We start from the raw sequence: 18298 nt of genomic DNA, 5'->3' as shown, positions 1-18298 counted from the left end.
CTGCTCGTTCAAATTTCAAGCAGATTTTCCGGTTTTTCGTCTTCATCGAGCAGACTAATAAAAAACGCGAGAAACGCCGAACAGAAAAGTGAAAACGATATCGAGGACTGTCCCAAAAGACGATCAAACCGAAAAAATTCATCGGAACGGAAAGAGCAAATGGGGAAAAAAACGAAAAGCTCGAGAGAAAGGGATTCCAATTGGTCGATCGCTCGTCCATGGATAGCGCCAATTACTACATACAATGTTCATTTTTTCCTTTTTTTTTTTTTTCTCTTTTTTTTCTTCCTCAAACAATTCCTTTAATCGTCAGCTCGATCAAATTCGTTTCGTTTCTTTCCTTCGTTAAAGACATTACAGAGATATAAACAAGGAAAAAGTACGGTTCCGTTGAAAAGAATATAACGTTAAGCTTGATATATTCTTGGCACGTGTACGTATCAAGTTTTATCCACGAATTTTCTGCTCGGCCAGTTTTAGTCTGTAGGCGTTTAGCTTTTTCGGTCTATACAATTTTCCCAGATATATCCGGTTAGAAATTAATATGGAACACCCTGTATACAGGGACACGTCACATAGATTTCGCGTGTAGTTACAACACGTTCCAACACGGGTATCTAGACACGCGGCCATGTTTCTGCCAGCGCACGGAAGCAGTCAGCGTGTCGATGATTTAAAAATATAATATATTCAACGGTTGACCGCCGTTGCGCCGCTTAACTAGCCAGCCGTGTTCAACTTTCAAACACTCTTTTTCTCTCTATCGTTACCCACCCTATACCCTACCCCCTCCCTTTCCTCTGTCCTTCGTATCTCTCTGCGTTTTTTCTTTTTCGTTTGTTTTCCACGGTCCTATCGCCTCCACCGTGATCTCCATAATCGACGTTTAACTACATTTTAATCAGGACGTGGTTTTACACCGCGACAAAAGGAATTCTCCCGTTTGATCCACTTGTCCCGATATTACCACCAAGTTATACAATGGTCGCTTATGCCGTTTTGTTTCAAGCATGGAAACGTAACCGTTGAGATTTATTTCGATCATCGAACGGATAAAGTAGCCGAAAGGCGCCTGGCGTATTAGCCAATTCGACGTCGACTTGTAAATTTCAAAGAGTCACGCCGACGTGGAAAGGGCGGCCAAGTTTTCGCCTGAAAAATGGCAGCCATTCCCCGAGCCGATCTACAAACACGCGAAATTTCGATCGAGTTTCGTGCCGCTGCTCGTCGAAAGAGCGAGACCGAGTCCCCGATGAAGAGATACCGTTGACGGTTAACACCGTGCCGCCGCTAACTTTCGACGGCTATCACGGTTTTTCGTGAAACGTAACGCTGAAAATGAGGTTGTAAATAGTACGCTTGCGATCAAACGGGTTATAGTCGACACCGTGAACTCTTCGATTTCTAAACAACGAATTGATAACGGCGACGTAGAGTTCGAGCTGGCCGGCTGACTGGCTGACCGATCGTAATTTCAAACGTTATGGTAATTTCATGATTTACACGACTGAAATAAGAACTCGAGTACTATCACGGTGACCTATATTTCCATCGATTCTGTACGTATCGCTGTCCAACAATTTCCAACCGCTATTCTACTCAATTTATATACAAATTTCTACGTTTGTGTATTATCGATCAAACGTTTAACGGTAAATTCGAAATCGCTAGAATTTCAATCGTACTCGAATGTCCGAGAACGTAATCCGAATCTGGAACACCTTTGAACCGGCCGCGGATAATGACGTCAGGCACAAGCGATTTATAATGGCACCGCGGTGCGTATCGTCGCGACACGCGTACGCCCGTCACGGCGATTTTTTACATCACCGTGTGGTACCATAAATCAATTAAACAAAAAACCGCGGAGCCTGCGAGTGACAAATTCAGCTGCGACTCGGTCGAACCACCTGCAGCGAATTTGATTTGCGCGTCGACCGCTGCTGCCCTTTCCTCCTCGTTACAGTCCGGCTTTGTTGTTGACCGACGCCCTTTTTTATGCGGATATTTCCACGAATTCGTGACAGTCAGCCGTGCATTTTTATACGTTTCACGGGAAACGCGAACATTCAGACAAATGTAAACCTTTAAATCAGTAGTGTTTCTAAAGGTTACATATACGTACAATTAGATATACATTAAACAGGATCGGTTGTCGATAAAGTAAATTTATATCTCGCGTTTCGATCAAATTAGAGCACAATGTTCAAGAACGAACGTTTCAATCCATTCGTGATTTAATCTATAGATAGTAGTATCTATCGGAATAGCATATTTGTGTAAATACATCCGACGAGACACGATCGATAAATACGTTTAATAATTATTTCTTTCTTCCATCGCACGTTCGAAAGCAACTTGAAATCGGGTTTTGTACGCGCCCAGGCATTTCAATAATTAAATAATTTCCAACTTGAGAAACAAACCTCGACTTTCCTACGTCAATTTGTTTAATCTTCTTGGTGTCTGGAATCGGCTCTATAAATTCCAGGATACCTCGTATCTCCGAAGAAAGCGAAGACAACGTTACACACTCCGTGAAAACTTAATTGCTTGGGGATTCGAGCTCGTTAGACACCGCGACCCCGATATTCTCCCATTCCTTTTGCCGTTCTTCTTCCTTCGGTCGTGCAATACGCGCGCCAACATTTTAAATAATCGTTCGATTCCATCGTTATTCGACGCGTTGTTAGCGGCTGCTCGAGAGAAAGAAAGAAAAAAAGAAAAAGAGAAGAAAAAATGATAAAAACAGGCTGATCTATAAAACTGAAGAAGAGTAAACATACACTCTTCGTGTGGATTACTTCGCTGGCACGTTTGAGAAACGGTGTACGCAATGCGTTAATGGCCGCATCGTTCACGTTCCACATCGAATATATTTATCGTTACTCACGGCCCTTCTACCTTTTCAAATTGTTTCGCTTTATTCTTCATTAAGGGGCATTTTTTTTATTGGAGTACGGGCACGAAGCGAAATGGGCTCGCTCTCGAACAACATTACGCTTCCCAAGGGATTCATTTCTCTCCGGTTCTATTCCACTCACTCACGATCAATTCCAGACTTTGCTTCTTACCCTCGTGTAACTTCGAATTGGCCGGATTCGTGCTCGTTATATCCGATGTCGTGAGTGCACTTACACCATCGCCGACGCTTACAATCGTTTCACTCATCCAGTTGATGATTTTGCTTTCGGACCTCTTACAACTTCGAGCCATCCCGCAGGAATTCTCTGCCGCCTCTTATTACGCTTAGTGGATCCCTATCAATCTAACTTCAAAATGGAATTTCGTGATTGCTCCGCGTCTCTGCACCAGCCATTAAGACTCCTCGTCTCGCCGGGCGAAACAAAATCGACCCGCAAATTGCCCTAATTATTTACGTGTCGAAGCTGTTTCGCGCGCCAAGAATAAACAACTGTGTTACGGCGGATAAGTGGAAAGGTGGGTGAATTTCTATTTCAATCGAGTTATCCACGAGAACACCGACGACCATAGTCGAGACACTTTGTCCCAAGTTAAAATGCAAATCGCTCTATTTGCGAATTCCAGCAACTTGTTTCCATCAAATTGCTTTTCGCTGTTCTTTCCGACTTACATCGCGAACGAATCGCATTTCCACATTCTAGCTTCGAAACGTTCATAAATCGAACATTTCCGGCTTCCATATAAATACACCGTTTTAATCTACCCAAATAAAATTCCTCTACAGATACCGTTAAACGATATTTTTCTACTCACTCGTCCCTACCTACCGCCGCTCATCCACGTAGAAACTTTCGATCGTAGAAAATCTCGACGCCATAATCCGCGCAATTTCGTCTCGCCTGATCAACCTGACGAACCGGACATAAAACTACAAGCCAGCGAGTACACGATAAAGACGATTATTGCGCTAAAACGTCCTCCTCGTACATTTGCCGTTGCTCGTAACGACAAATTCGCGACTAATCTCAGCCTCTTGCCCGCACACGAGAACCGAAACGCGTAAGTTCTCGTTGAGCCGGCCGAATCCACGAAACCTTCTTCTTCCTCCGAAGGTGTAATTCATCGCCGTCGACGGAATACCAGTGTCGTTGGCCGCGTCTCTACGCGGCTGCTCATAAAACTTTGGTCGAGGAGGAAAACGAGCCGAAGAAAGAGAGAAAGAGGAGAGGTGGAGAACAGCAGACGAAGGAAGAAGAAAGCGAAAGGAAGCTTGCGAGCTACGAAAAAAGATGGATGGCTGGTGGATGGTCCACTTTATTGCACCGGCGGATATTGTATAGCTTATGGCTACAGGGGGTGGAACGAGAACAGTTCTGGGAAAGCGTTTTCCCTGTGAAACGAATGATCTATCGCGCGCTACGCGTACCCACGGACGCGGTTACGGGCAACGAATTTTTGGTCGGTCCGCGGTCTCTGGACAGAAACTCCGGCGAATTACTTGGCGAAACTTCTTGATCCTTCGTACAAGTCGAAACTTGGATTCCGCTTGATCGATTCGAACCCGGCCGCAAACTTTCTCTTCGATTTTCGCACGATTATAATTTTATCATCTGACAGCGACGTGGACTTTGACCGCGAACCGTGGGTTTTTGAATTTTCACCGGTTTCAACGAATTCGTCTTGTCCTACCGTCAAGTTACCGTCAATCGTGGGACTTTGCGATTAATTAGCTTTAGTAGTAACACGGATCTCATTAAAAAGAAAAGAAAAGAAAAGAAAAGAAAAGAAAAAAAAAAGAAAGAAAGAAAGAAAAGAATCGGAAGCGTGCTTTCGGAATCGAAGCTGGCCAGACGTTAGAGGAAGGCGAGGAGATCGAATAGGGAGGTAGAGCGAACGAATACTGGATCAAACCGAATCCAATAACTCCCACGGGATTACAAAACCGACGACCCTCGGGAACCGAGCGTTCCCCGAAGATGTGTAAGTTGCGGCGAAGAGGAGACTACGAACGAAAATAGGAGAGAAAGGTGTAGAACGAAGAAGGTGTTGGGATAAGGGAAGCTAGTTCGGAAAGGTGGATCGTCGCAGGTCTAGGATATTTCGTTGTGACCAACCAGACGTATATCGCAGCTTGCATTCGTATCAGCTGCACTTGTAGATGGGAAGCTACGCGAATGAACCGGCTACGTGGGATATTTTCTTTGAAAATTTTCAAAGAATATTTCACAGGACAGCAGATGCGGATCTGTGGAAAACGAAAAGTTTTCATCAGGATATCGAACGAGGAAAAATAGAAAGTGATACAGAAGTGTACCGGGGAATAGTTAAGACACGTTGTACGCAGGAAAAAGAATTCTCCTGTTATTTATTGTCCCGATTTTCGGATGGCTCGCGCAAAATATCTTCGCGTCGTTTATTCGTTACGGTAATTTATCAACGGTCAATTTGCGAATTTTGAAGAGGGAATTTCCCAAATTTGAACATCGTTCGTGGAACACGTTGCGCGACGTACTTACGGATCAACGAAGATCCCGACGCGTTTTTACAATGCAAAAAGATCGACGGATAAAGCGCTTTTGACGCGAGAATCAAAAGGGCGAAACCGCAACGGTTCGATTAAAAAAGAATAACTCCCGGCCTGCGGTCACGATACACCTCGAACTGGCAACAAATGCAGAAACAAAAAACAAATGAAGAAAGAGGTGATCGGCAAACAGAGCCACCAAACCAAACCACACGAACCATCGTCGAAACGACGAAACAAAATATTTGTGCGGTTTCAACGATTTTCGTGACGCGCTTCACCAGCTCCCTACAAAATTGAATTTCTCCAGGAAGATTCGTTTACCACCCGTTGCATAACATAGCCATACATACACGCGTGCACTGACTGCTATACATCGTCGTGTTACCGTATGTGTCGAAGTACGCTCACACTCGCCTACATTCCGATCGGTCGAAGGAACTAGAAGAGGTAGCCGTTCCGACCAAACGATAGGTATATAACTTAGAAGTCGTTCATGGGATTTTGACAAATCGCCGAGGCTACCGCCGCCCTATTTCTCCTTCCGCTTTTTCTCCTTTTCGTTCGATCAACCGAGCTCTTAACTTTTACCAATGCCCTCGAACAACGATCGAACGAAAACCATATAATCGTAGCATTTTATAAGATGGTGGATTTTGAACGTATACATATGAAAAATTACAAAATCGTTGAGTCTGACAACAAATATTTGTCGTGTTTCGATTGATAATTACGGAATCTCTCGAAGAACATTGTTTTTTCTTTTTTTTTTTTTTTCTACGCATAGGAAAGCAAGTAAGAATTTCGTAATAATTGGGCTATTTGACTGGAAAACAAACTGCGCTAGCTCTTTTCCAGAAAGCTTCTCAGATACGGTTCCGAGTTGTTCGAAAGGCATCGAGTTAATTCCATCGCTACATGGCTCCTTCTGCCAATAAAACGTAGAAACATTCTCGATCTAAAACGATCGAAAATTACAAAAGGTATCGGTCAAGCCTCACACCACCGGCCTGCTTTTCCAACCGGGGCAACAATGTTGCCGCACTAAATCCTCCAGCCGCGCACTACCAGAAACTTTTCCACGTAGCTCGAGTTCTCCGGGGTTTATCGGCATTGCAGGCAGTTTCCGGCAGCCAACATTCTTTTTTTCTTGCTTGATATTTCTCTCTTTTCGGACTCTGCCCCTCTTCTACGGAGCTAATAAAATTCAAGGGTCACGCAAATCGAGCGTAACCGGGCAACCTACTCTTTCGAGAGCGATCGAACTTTTGCCTCTCGCTAGAGCCCCCGATATTACCGTCACGGCACCGCGGCAAAACGACCTAACGACGACTCAAGCCGAGAGAAACTGTATTCGACGATCGCCTTTTACGTTTCACAATTACGAATCGTAATTACACTGTTCAAAACAATAAGGAGCAACTGAAGTTGCCACGAATGGCCATATCGCACGAACAAAATGAACGAAGAGACGAACAAGTCATATACATACATATTGCCGTGTTATTCGAACGAAACTGATCGATTTTAAGGCAATGATCAAAACGAAACGTGCAAACGTAAGGAGCAGGTATCAAAATCAAGGTGACGCAAAATCACGAGACTGGTTAGCGATGTTCCATTTTGATCGATTGTACTCATCGAACTACAAACAAGATCGTATCATAACTGCACTTCAGACGACTTTTCCCATTTTCTACGATTTTTCGTTCCCGTATAACAGAAGTTCGCATTCGGATAACTGGATTCAATCGCCAAGATTTCGTTCCAGTAAATGGAGTTTAGACAGACAGGGCCTGTCACCGTAATTGTTTCGAGCAACGTACTTTTTCACGATCTATAAGACGCAACCTCCCACTTCCGTGTATTGCCGATAACAAATCTGTTATCCTCGTAAAAAGTCATTGACATAATTCGAATCGCTGATGAAGCATAAGATCGATCGCAAACGACGATAATAGCCGCTCTCTAAGTAGAAAAGAACAGATGTGGTCAGACCCGAATTCGAAACGGATCATAAACGGGATAAAAGAACGATATCGAGACAACGCTGTTGTACTTACTGACTAAGGTGAGGAAGGGTATGTTGTGCTGTTGAAAATGGGGCGTGCTGCAAGCTTCTTCCGGCCTTGAAACGGCACTTCCGGTTTGCACTTCTATCACGTGACCGTCCCTTCGGTAGAACGTCATGCACATGAAACCGCTCCGACTGAAAACAGGAAGAATACCGAATAAAAACCGCACATTCCTTTGCCCTGTAAAAGACTGGTAAAACGTTTCGCCACGCGAACAATAACACGACTGTTTACTCTGACAATGGCACCGCGATTGTAGCGCGCGTCCGGCACAACCCGTTTCTCAAAACACTGTGCTCTTTTTTCCTTTTATCGGCAGAGTTCTTTGCTCTTTTTTTTTTTCTTTTTCTTTCCGTTCCCGCATTCGGAGACTCGAACTTTTTCCCTTTTTTTTCGCGTTCGCGTCCTTAGCTTTCTCTTTTTTCTTTTTCCCTTACAGAAAGATGAAAATTTTTCCTATTTTTTTATTTTTTCATTTTCTTTCTTTTTTCTTTTAACCGCTCGTGGCATACAAACGACAAAAAAAAACATGCAAGAATAGGCAAACTTTATGCTGACGATCGAAACCGGTTTATACTCACCAACCGACGGTAAAATGCGCGACCAACATAGTCATCGTCATCGCTTGAGCAGCGCTAGACTGTTTGATGCTGTTGCATAAGATCTTTACGTCCTGATCTTCTTGTCCTGGAACGTACTGTCCGTCTAGGGGACCGTTTTCGAATCTCGAGGAACTGCTATTCGATCTGGTTACGTGCAGGGAAGCGTTCCGAGGATGGAACGTGTAAGATCTGGTGAGGTCGAGGGTGTGCCAGGTCAGTCCGCCGCTAGAGTGGCCGGTTAACCAATTGGGAAATCGGCACTGGCCGGGTGGCGAGACTGAAAACGTACGGAAACCAATTTATTTAATGCCGATTGGACTGTTGCCACGAGTTGCCCTCCCGCTCTTTCAACTTCGCTACCGGCGTTAAACGGAACAGCTCCTTTCGTTTTAAAACGTATTTAGAATACGGACTTTGCGATATCCGACTGTTCGTTCGTTTGCCTCTCGTTTTCATCCGCGTCGCTTAAACGGTTCGTTTCCGCCGACTCGATGGAATATTTGAGAGTGGCGCGGGCCAACGCCAGACTTTGAGCGTAATCGACTCGACCTTGGGAATCGTCGCTTTAATTCCATTCAATCGTAGTCGTAGTCGATGGTCGCGCGCCGAGCGCCGTCGAGAGACCAAGTCTAATAGCCGTAAGAACGGAATTATCGCGATAACGTTCGACCGGCAAGACGCACTCCCGTACTCTTTAGATGAACGCTTCCGTAGTTTGATCCAGACATTCGCATTCTCGCATCGATCGACGAGAATCGTCGACCATTTTCAATGAGATCGAGAATTAAGCGAGCGGGAATAAGAAGAGATCGACGAAGAAGAACGAAAGAGACGAACAGGACGAGGCGATCTTCGAAAATTTCGCAGTCAGCCCACACTGGCTCATAAAGTCCTCGACGTTACGAAACGACAGCCGGTAAAACGTCGACGCAGGTATTCGATAGCGAAACAGAATCGTTCGAGTATCTCGCCGGTCCACTAGAGCTATCCTTCCCCACTTTCTCCCTCTCTCTCTCTCTCTCTCTCTCTCTCTCTCTCTCTCTCTCTCTCTCTCTAGAAACTTCCCAACGTGTTCCACTTCTGGCTCGGGGGTGTAAAATCCGGACGTGAGAAGGAGCCACTTCGACGGTGTTGGGTAGAGGGGAAAAGGTTGACGCAGGAAAATGGATAACAAAGAGGGAGCGAGCACGAGCATCGAGAAAAAGGAAGAGGAGGAACGCGGTCTATAGGCTGGTAGACAGATGAAAAAGGAGCAAGCAGAACGGAAGAGAGGCAGGGATGAAGCGAGATAGGAAGAGACAAAGAGAGGACATGGCGAAGCACGGAGAAAGGGATGCCAGAGAATGGGACACGAAGAAGGGGAAAAAAGAGAATAGCCGGGGTGTAACGACGGAAGGGTAAAAGGCACGATATAAAAAGTATTAGGGAAAAAGGATGGGAAAATAGGAGGAAGATGGGGATATACGAAGAAAGAGACGGGGCAGGTTCAAAGGAGAAATACCGAAGTTCGAAGGAGAAATAGCATGATAAGGAAAGAAGCGTGGGGTAAGGTTCGCGAATGGAGGATTGACAGAGTGTACGTTCGGCCAGTTTTATGGCACGTAAAAGCATTGTTGCACAGCCTGGAAAAGAATGGAAATAATTCAGCGGCTCCCTCGATAAGTCCACGACGCGGACGAGCGAGATACAAATTCCGTGATCGTAAAAATCGAATGGCATTTCCCTTGTTTTACTTGCTGTCGTCCTTTATCTTTTCGTGGTATCAAGCCGCGCGCCGCCTTTTTCCTTCTCGCTTCTCTTTCGCTCTCCGCGAATTCGTCTCTCTCTCTCTCTCCCTCTCTTCGATTTCGCACGTACCTTTTTCACCCTAGCATCCCCCGCATCGTCCGCGTCGACCCTTTCCGTTATTTTTCCCGTTCCCCGTCCTGTATTGCCAATCTGCATTTTAACGACACCGATAAAAATCTGACGGAAAGTTGAATTTGTAACTCCCTCGTATCGGGCTGACTGCAAACGATTCAGCCCAGAACGTTGAAAGAGATCCGCCGATGTCGCGATTGATTTCTAATATTTATGTTCCGAGCTACGTGGAAGTTCCAGCTCGTCGATAATGAAGCGGAGCGACGCGCCGAGCTCGCAACTAACTTCACTCCCTTTCAACTTTTAACGAAATCGGTAATTACAGTTTGTAAAATCTCGGAAATCTCGCCGTTAGTCGGTACGTTGAAAGTTTCCACGTTTAACTGGCGGTTGTTGCGCCACTTTCGAATTTCCTCTAATTTCATTAGGTTAGAACAATATGAAATCGGAGAAGGGACATGGTTGTCTCGCGTGACAGCACACCGATCAGGTGATTTTATTTGTCCAGTCGATGCTGTCCAAATATTATCGAACGTAGCTTACCACCGGAAATTTCGGAGCACGTCCGTTCGATTAACGAGCAGGTTCGCCGACGTAATTGCCTATTCGGGAAGGGCCTCGTGGCACGGAACACGATTCGGAGGCTCTTCTCCTCCATGTTTCAAGACATATCTCTCCCTGTCTCGGACTTGGTCTACGGCCTCGGCTAAGTTCCCTTTCGCTGGTTAAACCGCACGTTTCGAGCAGTTATGAAAACGCAGCCGAGTAATTTTCCCGGGGTATTGACTCTGCGGAAGAGTCCAGGCTAATTGAACAAACTTTCGAGCCGGCCTGTGGCTGCTGCAGTTAGAGGTACTCAACGACGGATAGAGAAAGAGGAAAAGAGAGAGAGAGAGAGAGAGAGAGAGAGAGAGAGAGGGAAAACAGCCGCGAGGGAAACCAAGCAGAAAGAAGAAAGAGAGGAAAAGATTTAATGTTAATCCATTTGCCGGGCTGTTTCTTGGCGTCGCTCCCTTCCTATTTCTCCGGTGCCGTTTCCACAAGAAGAATTGAGATATTAACGACACGGGCGCTTGCAAGCAGCGAACCGACGCTGTGTGGCGCGCTTGGATGCGAGCGAACCCCTTGTCCGGACCGTTTGCCGGCATCTACCTTCGCCATTTCTTCGACCGACAGTTTCATCCGCGCGCCGGCGACTCTCGCTCGACTAAAAACGATTCGGGAAAGAAAGTGGCGCGCCCACGCCGCGACGAGGCTGCGGGGCGCCGCTTGAAGCGAAAGACTCTACAAATCTACTCGAGTGAAATCCGTTAACGAAGTTTGCCGTGAAACTGTACGCAGTAAGATACGGGCTAGCAAACTCTCGAAGAAGAAAGTGCAAGCCGAAGAAAAAAGAGAGAAAAAAGAGAGAGAAAAAGAAAGAGGGCCGAAGAAAAGAGAAGACCGTACCGAGGAAGTGGAGTAGCGTGTAAATATTCCTTCTTCGCGCTATGGATCCGCCATTTTGACACGATCCGTTAATGACACTGCGAGAGAGCAAAATTTTTCAGACCGTGATTCCTCCGACGATACAGGTTTTCCTTCTTTTCTCCCGAGCTTTCTCGCGTATTTCGTAACCTGACCTTATTCCCGCCATACTCGTTTGCCTTGACGCCAAATTTAACCTAATCGTTAAACTCTGAATACAACTTGGGAAAATACGCTTCTTCGTGTAATTCTTTTACGGAAGTAAACACCATCTGTAACGAACGCTTCTCCTTCTCCAAATACTCAAAGATCAAATTACCTAAAGAAATCTATTTTATCGTGCAGCTAAATTTGTTCGAGACAACTTTATTCGAAGGAAAGATCTCTCTCTCTCTCTCTCTCTTTTGAAGATCAATTGTATTCAGAAAGCCACGTACCTTTCATGAGCGTCATGGTTCGAGATCCTTCCATAGGGCTGAACAGACCGTTGCAAGTGGCGTCACCGCTCTGTGCCACCCGGTAGATCTCGGCCGCACCCTCGGGCACCGGTCCACTCTGTAAACCGACATCGTGATCCATGGCTCCTATGCCCATGGCAGCTCTGTGTAGATTACTCTGCACTGTCTGGCCGGCCTTCTCGTAGACGAAGCATCGGTATCGATCTTCGTTACTGGACGCGTGTCCGTGATGTAAACGGCCCACCAGGTAACGGCTGCTGCCCTCCTTCCAGGTGGCCAGGCATTCCAGTTCCTCCACTGAAACGGCCAAAATAACCGATTTCGTCGTAAATATGGACGACCGACGGGGGTGTAGACGCGATCGTTTCGCACTCCGCGATTTTGCTCTTTGTACGATGAAATTTCGTTCGACACGATTTCGTAAGCACTCGCGTTTTTCCTCCCCGATAGCTCTCAGTTCGGGATGGTTTACTCGCGAAACGATCGTCCGTGGAACAGCTTTTCACCTGGGATATCGATGAAATTGGAGATTCACGAAGGATCGTATGTTGGACCGGCAAAGGTATATATCATCGTGTCTTTTATTTCCGACACGAATCACGGGAACGAATTTCGATTCGGTAAGGCGAGTGCCTAACGAGTTACGCGTCTGTTTTCATCAAATTTTGCCCGCTGATGGAGAACCGACGAATATTTCCCCAATATGTTCAACATTTTCCCCGGACCCGCTGTAATTTATAGGATATTCCACGATAAAAGTTACGTTCGAACGAGCGATACACGCTCGTGTAGCACTCTCGTACTACTTGTATACCGACTATTGGCCGAACGTATCGTTCAATTTGTAGAGAATTAATACTAACGTTAAGTGAGTTTTAATCCCACAGAAGCCCAATAACAAGGTATGTAATTCCATTGTCCAGTAATTTGATTAAACCAACAAAAGCCATCTCGAAACCAATCATATGCAAATCAAATTCTTCGAAACATGCCATAAATTCATTGTAATAAACTTTTGCGCTTTTCAATGTAAAACCTACAGCTGTATTTCTCTTCCAATAAATACAATTTTTAACCCCAAGCTTATTCCTATAAATCCTTTGATCTCTAAATTTTATAACGTTTCTTACCGAGTATTGCTATCGTTAACATCGTAATCTGCGACGCGCTACACTCTTATTTAATGTCCGTAGAGAAGGCTTCGGGTCCAAGCACCTCTTATCGAGCGACTGACTATTCCTTCACTTTGGTTTAAAAGCAGCCCCGCGTTACTTAGGACAGACAGTCCACCGGCGCACTGTTCTCATCCGGCGGCAGCGTTGCAAAGCTCGAGTCTAATCCGAGAAAAACGATCCGCCGTTCATCACGACGAGCAGCGAGTAATTTTCGCCAGAGGGTTCGTGCTGACGAGCTGCGGAGGGAGGCTCTGCTAGACGCGGGAAGGCGGCAGGATTCGCGCCAGATCTCTGCATCTATCGGCGGGGATCAAATTCGACGCGGGAACTCGTGGAAACGAGACTGAGCCGTATGCGCCGGAATCTGGACCGGCTGACGAGCAAAAGAGCGAGGACCGCCACCGGGGGAACGAGCTTTTTCGTTCGAATCCTCGCAAATTGCTCGCGGCGTCCTCGCCCCGAAGGATCAGGGATCAAAAAAGGAAGCCGGCTGTGGAGGAGGAACGAGAAGAGAAATAAGGCAAGAAGAAAAAGTAGGAAGGAAGAGGAAAAGGGGAGCGTAGCGAAAGAGGAATGGCCGGGGATGGGGATAAAGGGCCGAGAACCGAGGGGTTGCACCGGCGTGGAGGAGGGGACAGGAGAAAGAAACGTCAGGAAAAAGTGGTAGCCGACTATTCCGCGAGATGTGATTTAGATACGCGTCTATGAGATCTTGGCTGGCTGCTTCTCTCTGGAAAACCTCGTCGCATAGACGCTGGTTCGAGCAGATGCGCCGATAAAATCCTGTTCTTTAACCGTGACCTCTTGAAAGTCGCGTTTTCGCCACACCGAACCGATAATTGTTGGTTTCTTCGACAGCTAGCTGCACACCTTACCTTATCCTCTTCTCGCTGGGATTCTTGAATTTTTTTTCACATATTTGTCCTTTTTTCCGTCGATTGGTGTTAGATCGCTTTCGATATCGATCGAAACGTGATATGTTAATCCGTAGAAAAGTAAATGCCGGCAATCGAGCTTCCCTTTACCGTGGTTTCTACATGTTTATGATTCGTTATTCCGTTTCCGATTCCGTTCAGGATTTGCTTCGATGGTATTCTACGCCGTGCTATATATATGCTATATATATATATATATATATATATATATATATATAAAAACACCGGCTGCGTTAGAATGGATTTAAGATATGTAGGAAAATAAAACAGCAAGTGGCGTGATCGTGGGGAGAATAGAATTAAACCGTGATAAAGGTTAATCCGCGTCAGGGTGTAAAAGCGAAATCGCACGGGGGAGTCGTAGGTAGATTCACTGTGTGACTTTCTACAATTCATTTGAACTAAGCTCTCGCCTCTTTGATTAATGTTTTTCACGCTTCGTTTCGACGTTTTTATGCGACTTTTCACTTGATATACTGTATTCACCGGATGATATATTGTTTCATCTGTATCGCGGTAATCACTAGGAACGACGTTGTTTTGATTTTATACGCTTTCTCATGTTCTTCCGTTTATCGAATCGTAAATCTAAAATGGTAATTCATCAGGAGCAACTATCTCGCGCGCGCGCGCGCGTGTGTGTGTGTGTGCGTGTGCGTGTGTTGCGCGTGCGTGCGTGTACGTTGAAAGAGAGGATCGCTTAAACGCTTTTGGCGCGACGTAATACGAAAAAACGTACAATGTTCTTCGACGCTGCTAAGTACTGTCCGAAACTACGTTGCACGGGGTAGAAAGCTACATTTTTCAGTGTACTCGAGCGATACGGTGCTCTATGAAAAAACAGTTTCGATGCACTTTGCACCGCTATATGCAAACGCGAGAATCGTGGCACAGTAAAAAGAAAAAATTCCGCTCGTTCTACGAGGCAAGGTTTATTAAAGCCGCTACACCACGTTTTTCTACGCCATCTTACTACGTACCATATTGTACCGTATGTGCCCCTTATTTATTTAGCTCGTTGATTTGACGCGACGCATCTACTCGAGGCTCGCGCACGCAGTTTCACAAATAAAACAAGGGAAATATCGACCGTTGGAAAATTTCTTGTCGCGACAGAGGCAAATCGATCGGCTTTAAATAAATTCCGCGGTTTCATTCACCACGGACCATCAGGCTGGATTTCTCACTCGCTTTGGGACGAACGTGACTTAATTAAGTTTGAATTATGCTGAATTCGCATCGGCTAACACTCCACAAAGGGATTAAGCGGCATCGACGCACAGTTTACTTCTCTCCTTTCCCGGATGCGCGTTCAATTTAATATCGGGCCAGGGTTATAGCCAGCGAGGCATTTGGTTCTCCCCGGCAAATCATCGCGCTCAAAGCCGGGATATTACGCGAACAATTTCGTGAAATTACATTACGCACCATTTAAGTGCACGTGAACGGGTTCCTATTCGGCCGGTTCGGTTATCCAGTCGATCTTATTAATTACCACAACAATCGATCGCCTTTCAGGTCACTAGGACTTGTTACACGCACGTCATAGCTTTCACGTAATTTGGTAAAAACCATTCTTTTCGTTGTTTACGATTACGGGTACGTTCGATATGCGGACGGGCATCGAACGTGTCAATACAAAGATCACGCGAGCGAGATGCACCTAAAAGAGCAACGCCACGCTCGCTTGTTCTACGTTGTTTACTGTGTTTTTTTTTTTTTTTTTTTTTATATGTTTGCCTGTGTGTTTCGCATCAGGGGTTAATTCGATTTAACAGCGATACGCCATGGTGCAGCGTTTTCTGCTAAAATGTCCATCAAAATAAAAACAATTTCGGTCGGTTGTAACCGACGAGACGAATCTTCCTCTGGCAGCTGGGACCCAGTCGATCTCACGCGCCGAATTTTCCAAAGTTAAATCGACACGCGATACCCTATACGCTTCGTGCAGTGTCGCGATCGCATTTTGCAAAATACGCTCCCGTTACTCCGTACATCGTTGTTCTTCCATGCTTTTCCAGAGTATTATACGCGTATGGACAAAAGATTCCAATGATTCGTAGAACTTCGTTTAGACTCGTTGTTTCAACGACTGCTCGAATCGTCTCGAGAAAATCGGAACATCGAATCATCGACAGTTCGCAGCCGTGTCACTGGCAAACTTTTTGGCCGACTGCTGGGAAAGACAGCGAGCTGCGAAACTTCTCCTCTTTGTTACTTGGTTCGTTTGTTCGTACGTTCGTCCATTAAGATTGCGCGGCACTCGAGCTGCAAAAACTACGAAAGCCCTTCGAAAATAGGGGAAACTGTTCGCGCCTGCCTCTCGATCGAGAACTCCTGCTGCGTTCAATCCGCCGCGGAAGTTTAACGAAGCCCAAACGGAGCAAAACGAGAGTCGGTGGTTTTGCGAACGGGGACCTTCGTTAGGAAGCGAAAGGGATGATTCTCAGCTCGTTCAGCCATTTAGCCCTGTACCTCCTCGTTCTATTCCAACGACGTACAGGTTCTTTCGTAAAAGGCGTTTTGTTCAGAATATCCTGTATTTTCGTATTTCGAGAAATAGCTTCTTCGACCGATGGTGCTTTAACAGGAAAATCATTTAGAATATTTTATGGATCATTCTCCTTCTCTTGTCTTCGTTTCTTTCTTTTCTCTGCGTTTCGTTGTTTCGAAATATTCGCAAGTATTTGTTCCAAAATCCTCCTTCGAATCAGGAGCGTTCTTAAAACGTTAATATATCAAGGACGACGCGTAAACGTCGTGGTTTCCGAATCGTTCTCCAGCCATCTCCGATAAGAGGGAGGACGTGACAGGTTCGACATGGCGGCGACTTATCGTTTTTCCTGGCCGTCCTTCCGTTTAATTTTCCACCACAGAAATCGTTAGCTCGGCAAACCCCTTATCGGATGTGCGTCTAATGGCAAACGTTCGCTCCCTCCTCCGGAAATCGAGCTCTCCCTCGTGTCGGGCCGCGACTAACGAATGCACGGACGAAAATCACATCTAATCGTTGCCCGACCCCTGACCCTTTGAACCATTAATCGAGCGTACGGCCTGGAGGAGACTTTGTCGAAAGTTTGGAGTGTCTGTCGCCGAACGTGCTCCCCAAATTATGGTTTCTTAAGTGTGACGATTTCGAACGGGGTAGGACTATAAACGTCGTTAACCCTCCGAGTCATTTGCTATTCATCTCTAACGTTTATAATATCTAACACGAATATCGTTCGAGGGCTCATTCGATTCCCACGAATCCATCGATACGGTGGAAAAGATTAACCGTGAGTCGTAATGTGGTTCAATTCCGAAATCGCCGTTAGAACTACGGACAAATGTGCCGTTCACAGGCTAAACTGTTAACTCCACTTTCCGAAATATTCTACATTTTAATGGCACAGCACTTAATTTTTACACCCCATCTTGCATGATTTCCTGCGAATAAACGATTCAAACAAGGATACAATAATCCATAGGTTATCACCTAATGCTCTCGATCTGATTTACCGGTTTGTTAACTCTGCTAATCGTTTCGTTCACCACTTCCACTTGTTCTTGTGAAACTATCTTCTTCGCCGAAAATACCTTGTGCAAATTTTTAATATCAAATAGAAACTCCGCGCATTTTTCTTTTCTTACATATACTGTGCATCGGCCCACAAATAAAGTACAATAATAATGATCGATAATGTAAACAGACAAACCAGCGAAACGAGGTATTTTAAGATAGAGAAATCTTACGAAAAAAAGCTCACCTGCGCTCTCGGATGCAGATATATCGGGACACGCCTGGTATCTGAACAACAATCTACTATCGTCGGTGCAGGTGTCGACGTTGCTGACGGGTACCGAGCAAGTTCCGTGACCACGGTTATAGGAGAAGGTCATGGGTCCTCGAAAAGGGCACGGCACAGGTGTAGCCTCCTCCCGGAACATCGAATAGAGCAGGGCATCTCCCGTGATGTACGAGCACAGCGATGACAATGAATTTCTGCTGTGACAGTAAGCTGAAACAATCGATGGGAACGTTTCAATTTCAATTTAGTATTAGGGAGCTAGATTCATCCACGTTCATGTAGGAAAGTAATGGTATTCACGAAGAATTTTCGATCCTATCGCTTATTTATAGGAGCATTTATAAACTCTTACGCACACGGTTTTACATTACGTTGATGTAAATAATTCAGCTTGAAAAAGGAGATGGACGCAAGTTAGATTTTCTTGCAAATACAGAGTTATTCCTTCCAGAAATATTTTGTCATTCGTATTCTCCGGCATTCCGG

The 18298-nt window shown here is 45.5% G+C and overlaps 1 protein-coding gene across 6 annotated transcripts in view; it reads right to left on the bottom strand.

Moving 5' to 3' along the window:
• The window catches only part of LOC138189011 (uncharacterized), a 252813-nt gene that overhangs the window by 29320 nt on the left and 205195 nt on the right, over positions 1–18298 (bottom strand). For all 6 annotated transcript variants that reach the window (XM_069131158.1, XM_069131161.1, XM_069131164.1 and 3 more), the window contains 4 exons: positions 17771–18022; positions 11891–12208; positions 8106–8403; positions 7513–7658 (listed from right to left, as the gene is read on the bottom strand). In XM_069131158.1, coding sequence (XP_068987259.1) covers positions 7513–7658; positions 8106–8403; positions 11891–12208; positions 17771–18022 — 1014 coding nt within the window. The remainder of the gene's footprint in view (positions 1–7512; positions 7659–8105; positions 8404–11890; positions 12209–17770; positions 18023–18298) is intronic.

The sequence above is a fragment of the Bombus flavifrons genome, chromosome 18 (genome assembly GCF_040668555.2).
Source record: "Bombus flavifrons isolate JBK064 chromosome 18, iyBomFlav1_principal, whole genome shotgun sequence".
In the NCBI taxonomy this organism is placed as follows: Eukaryota; Metazoa; Arthropoda; class Insecta; order Hymenoptera; family Apidae; genus Bombus; species Bombus flavifrons.
This window is presented reverse-complemented; position numbering and strand designations above follow the sequence as displayed.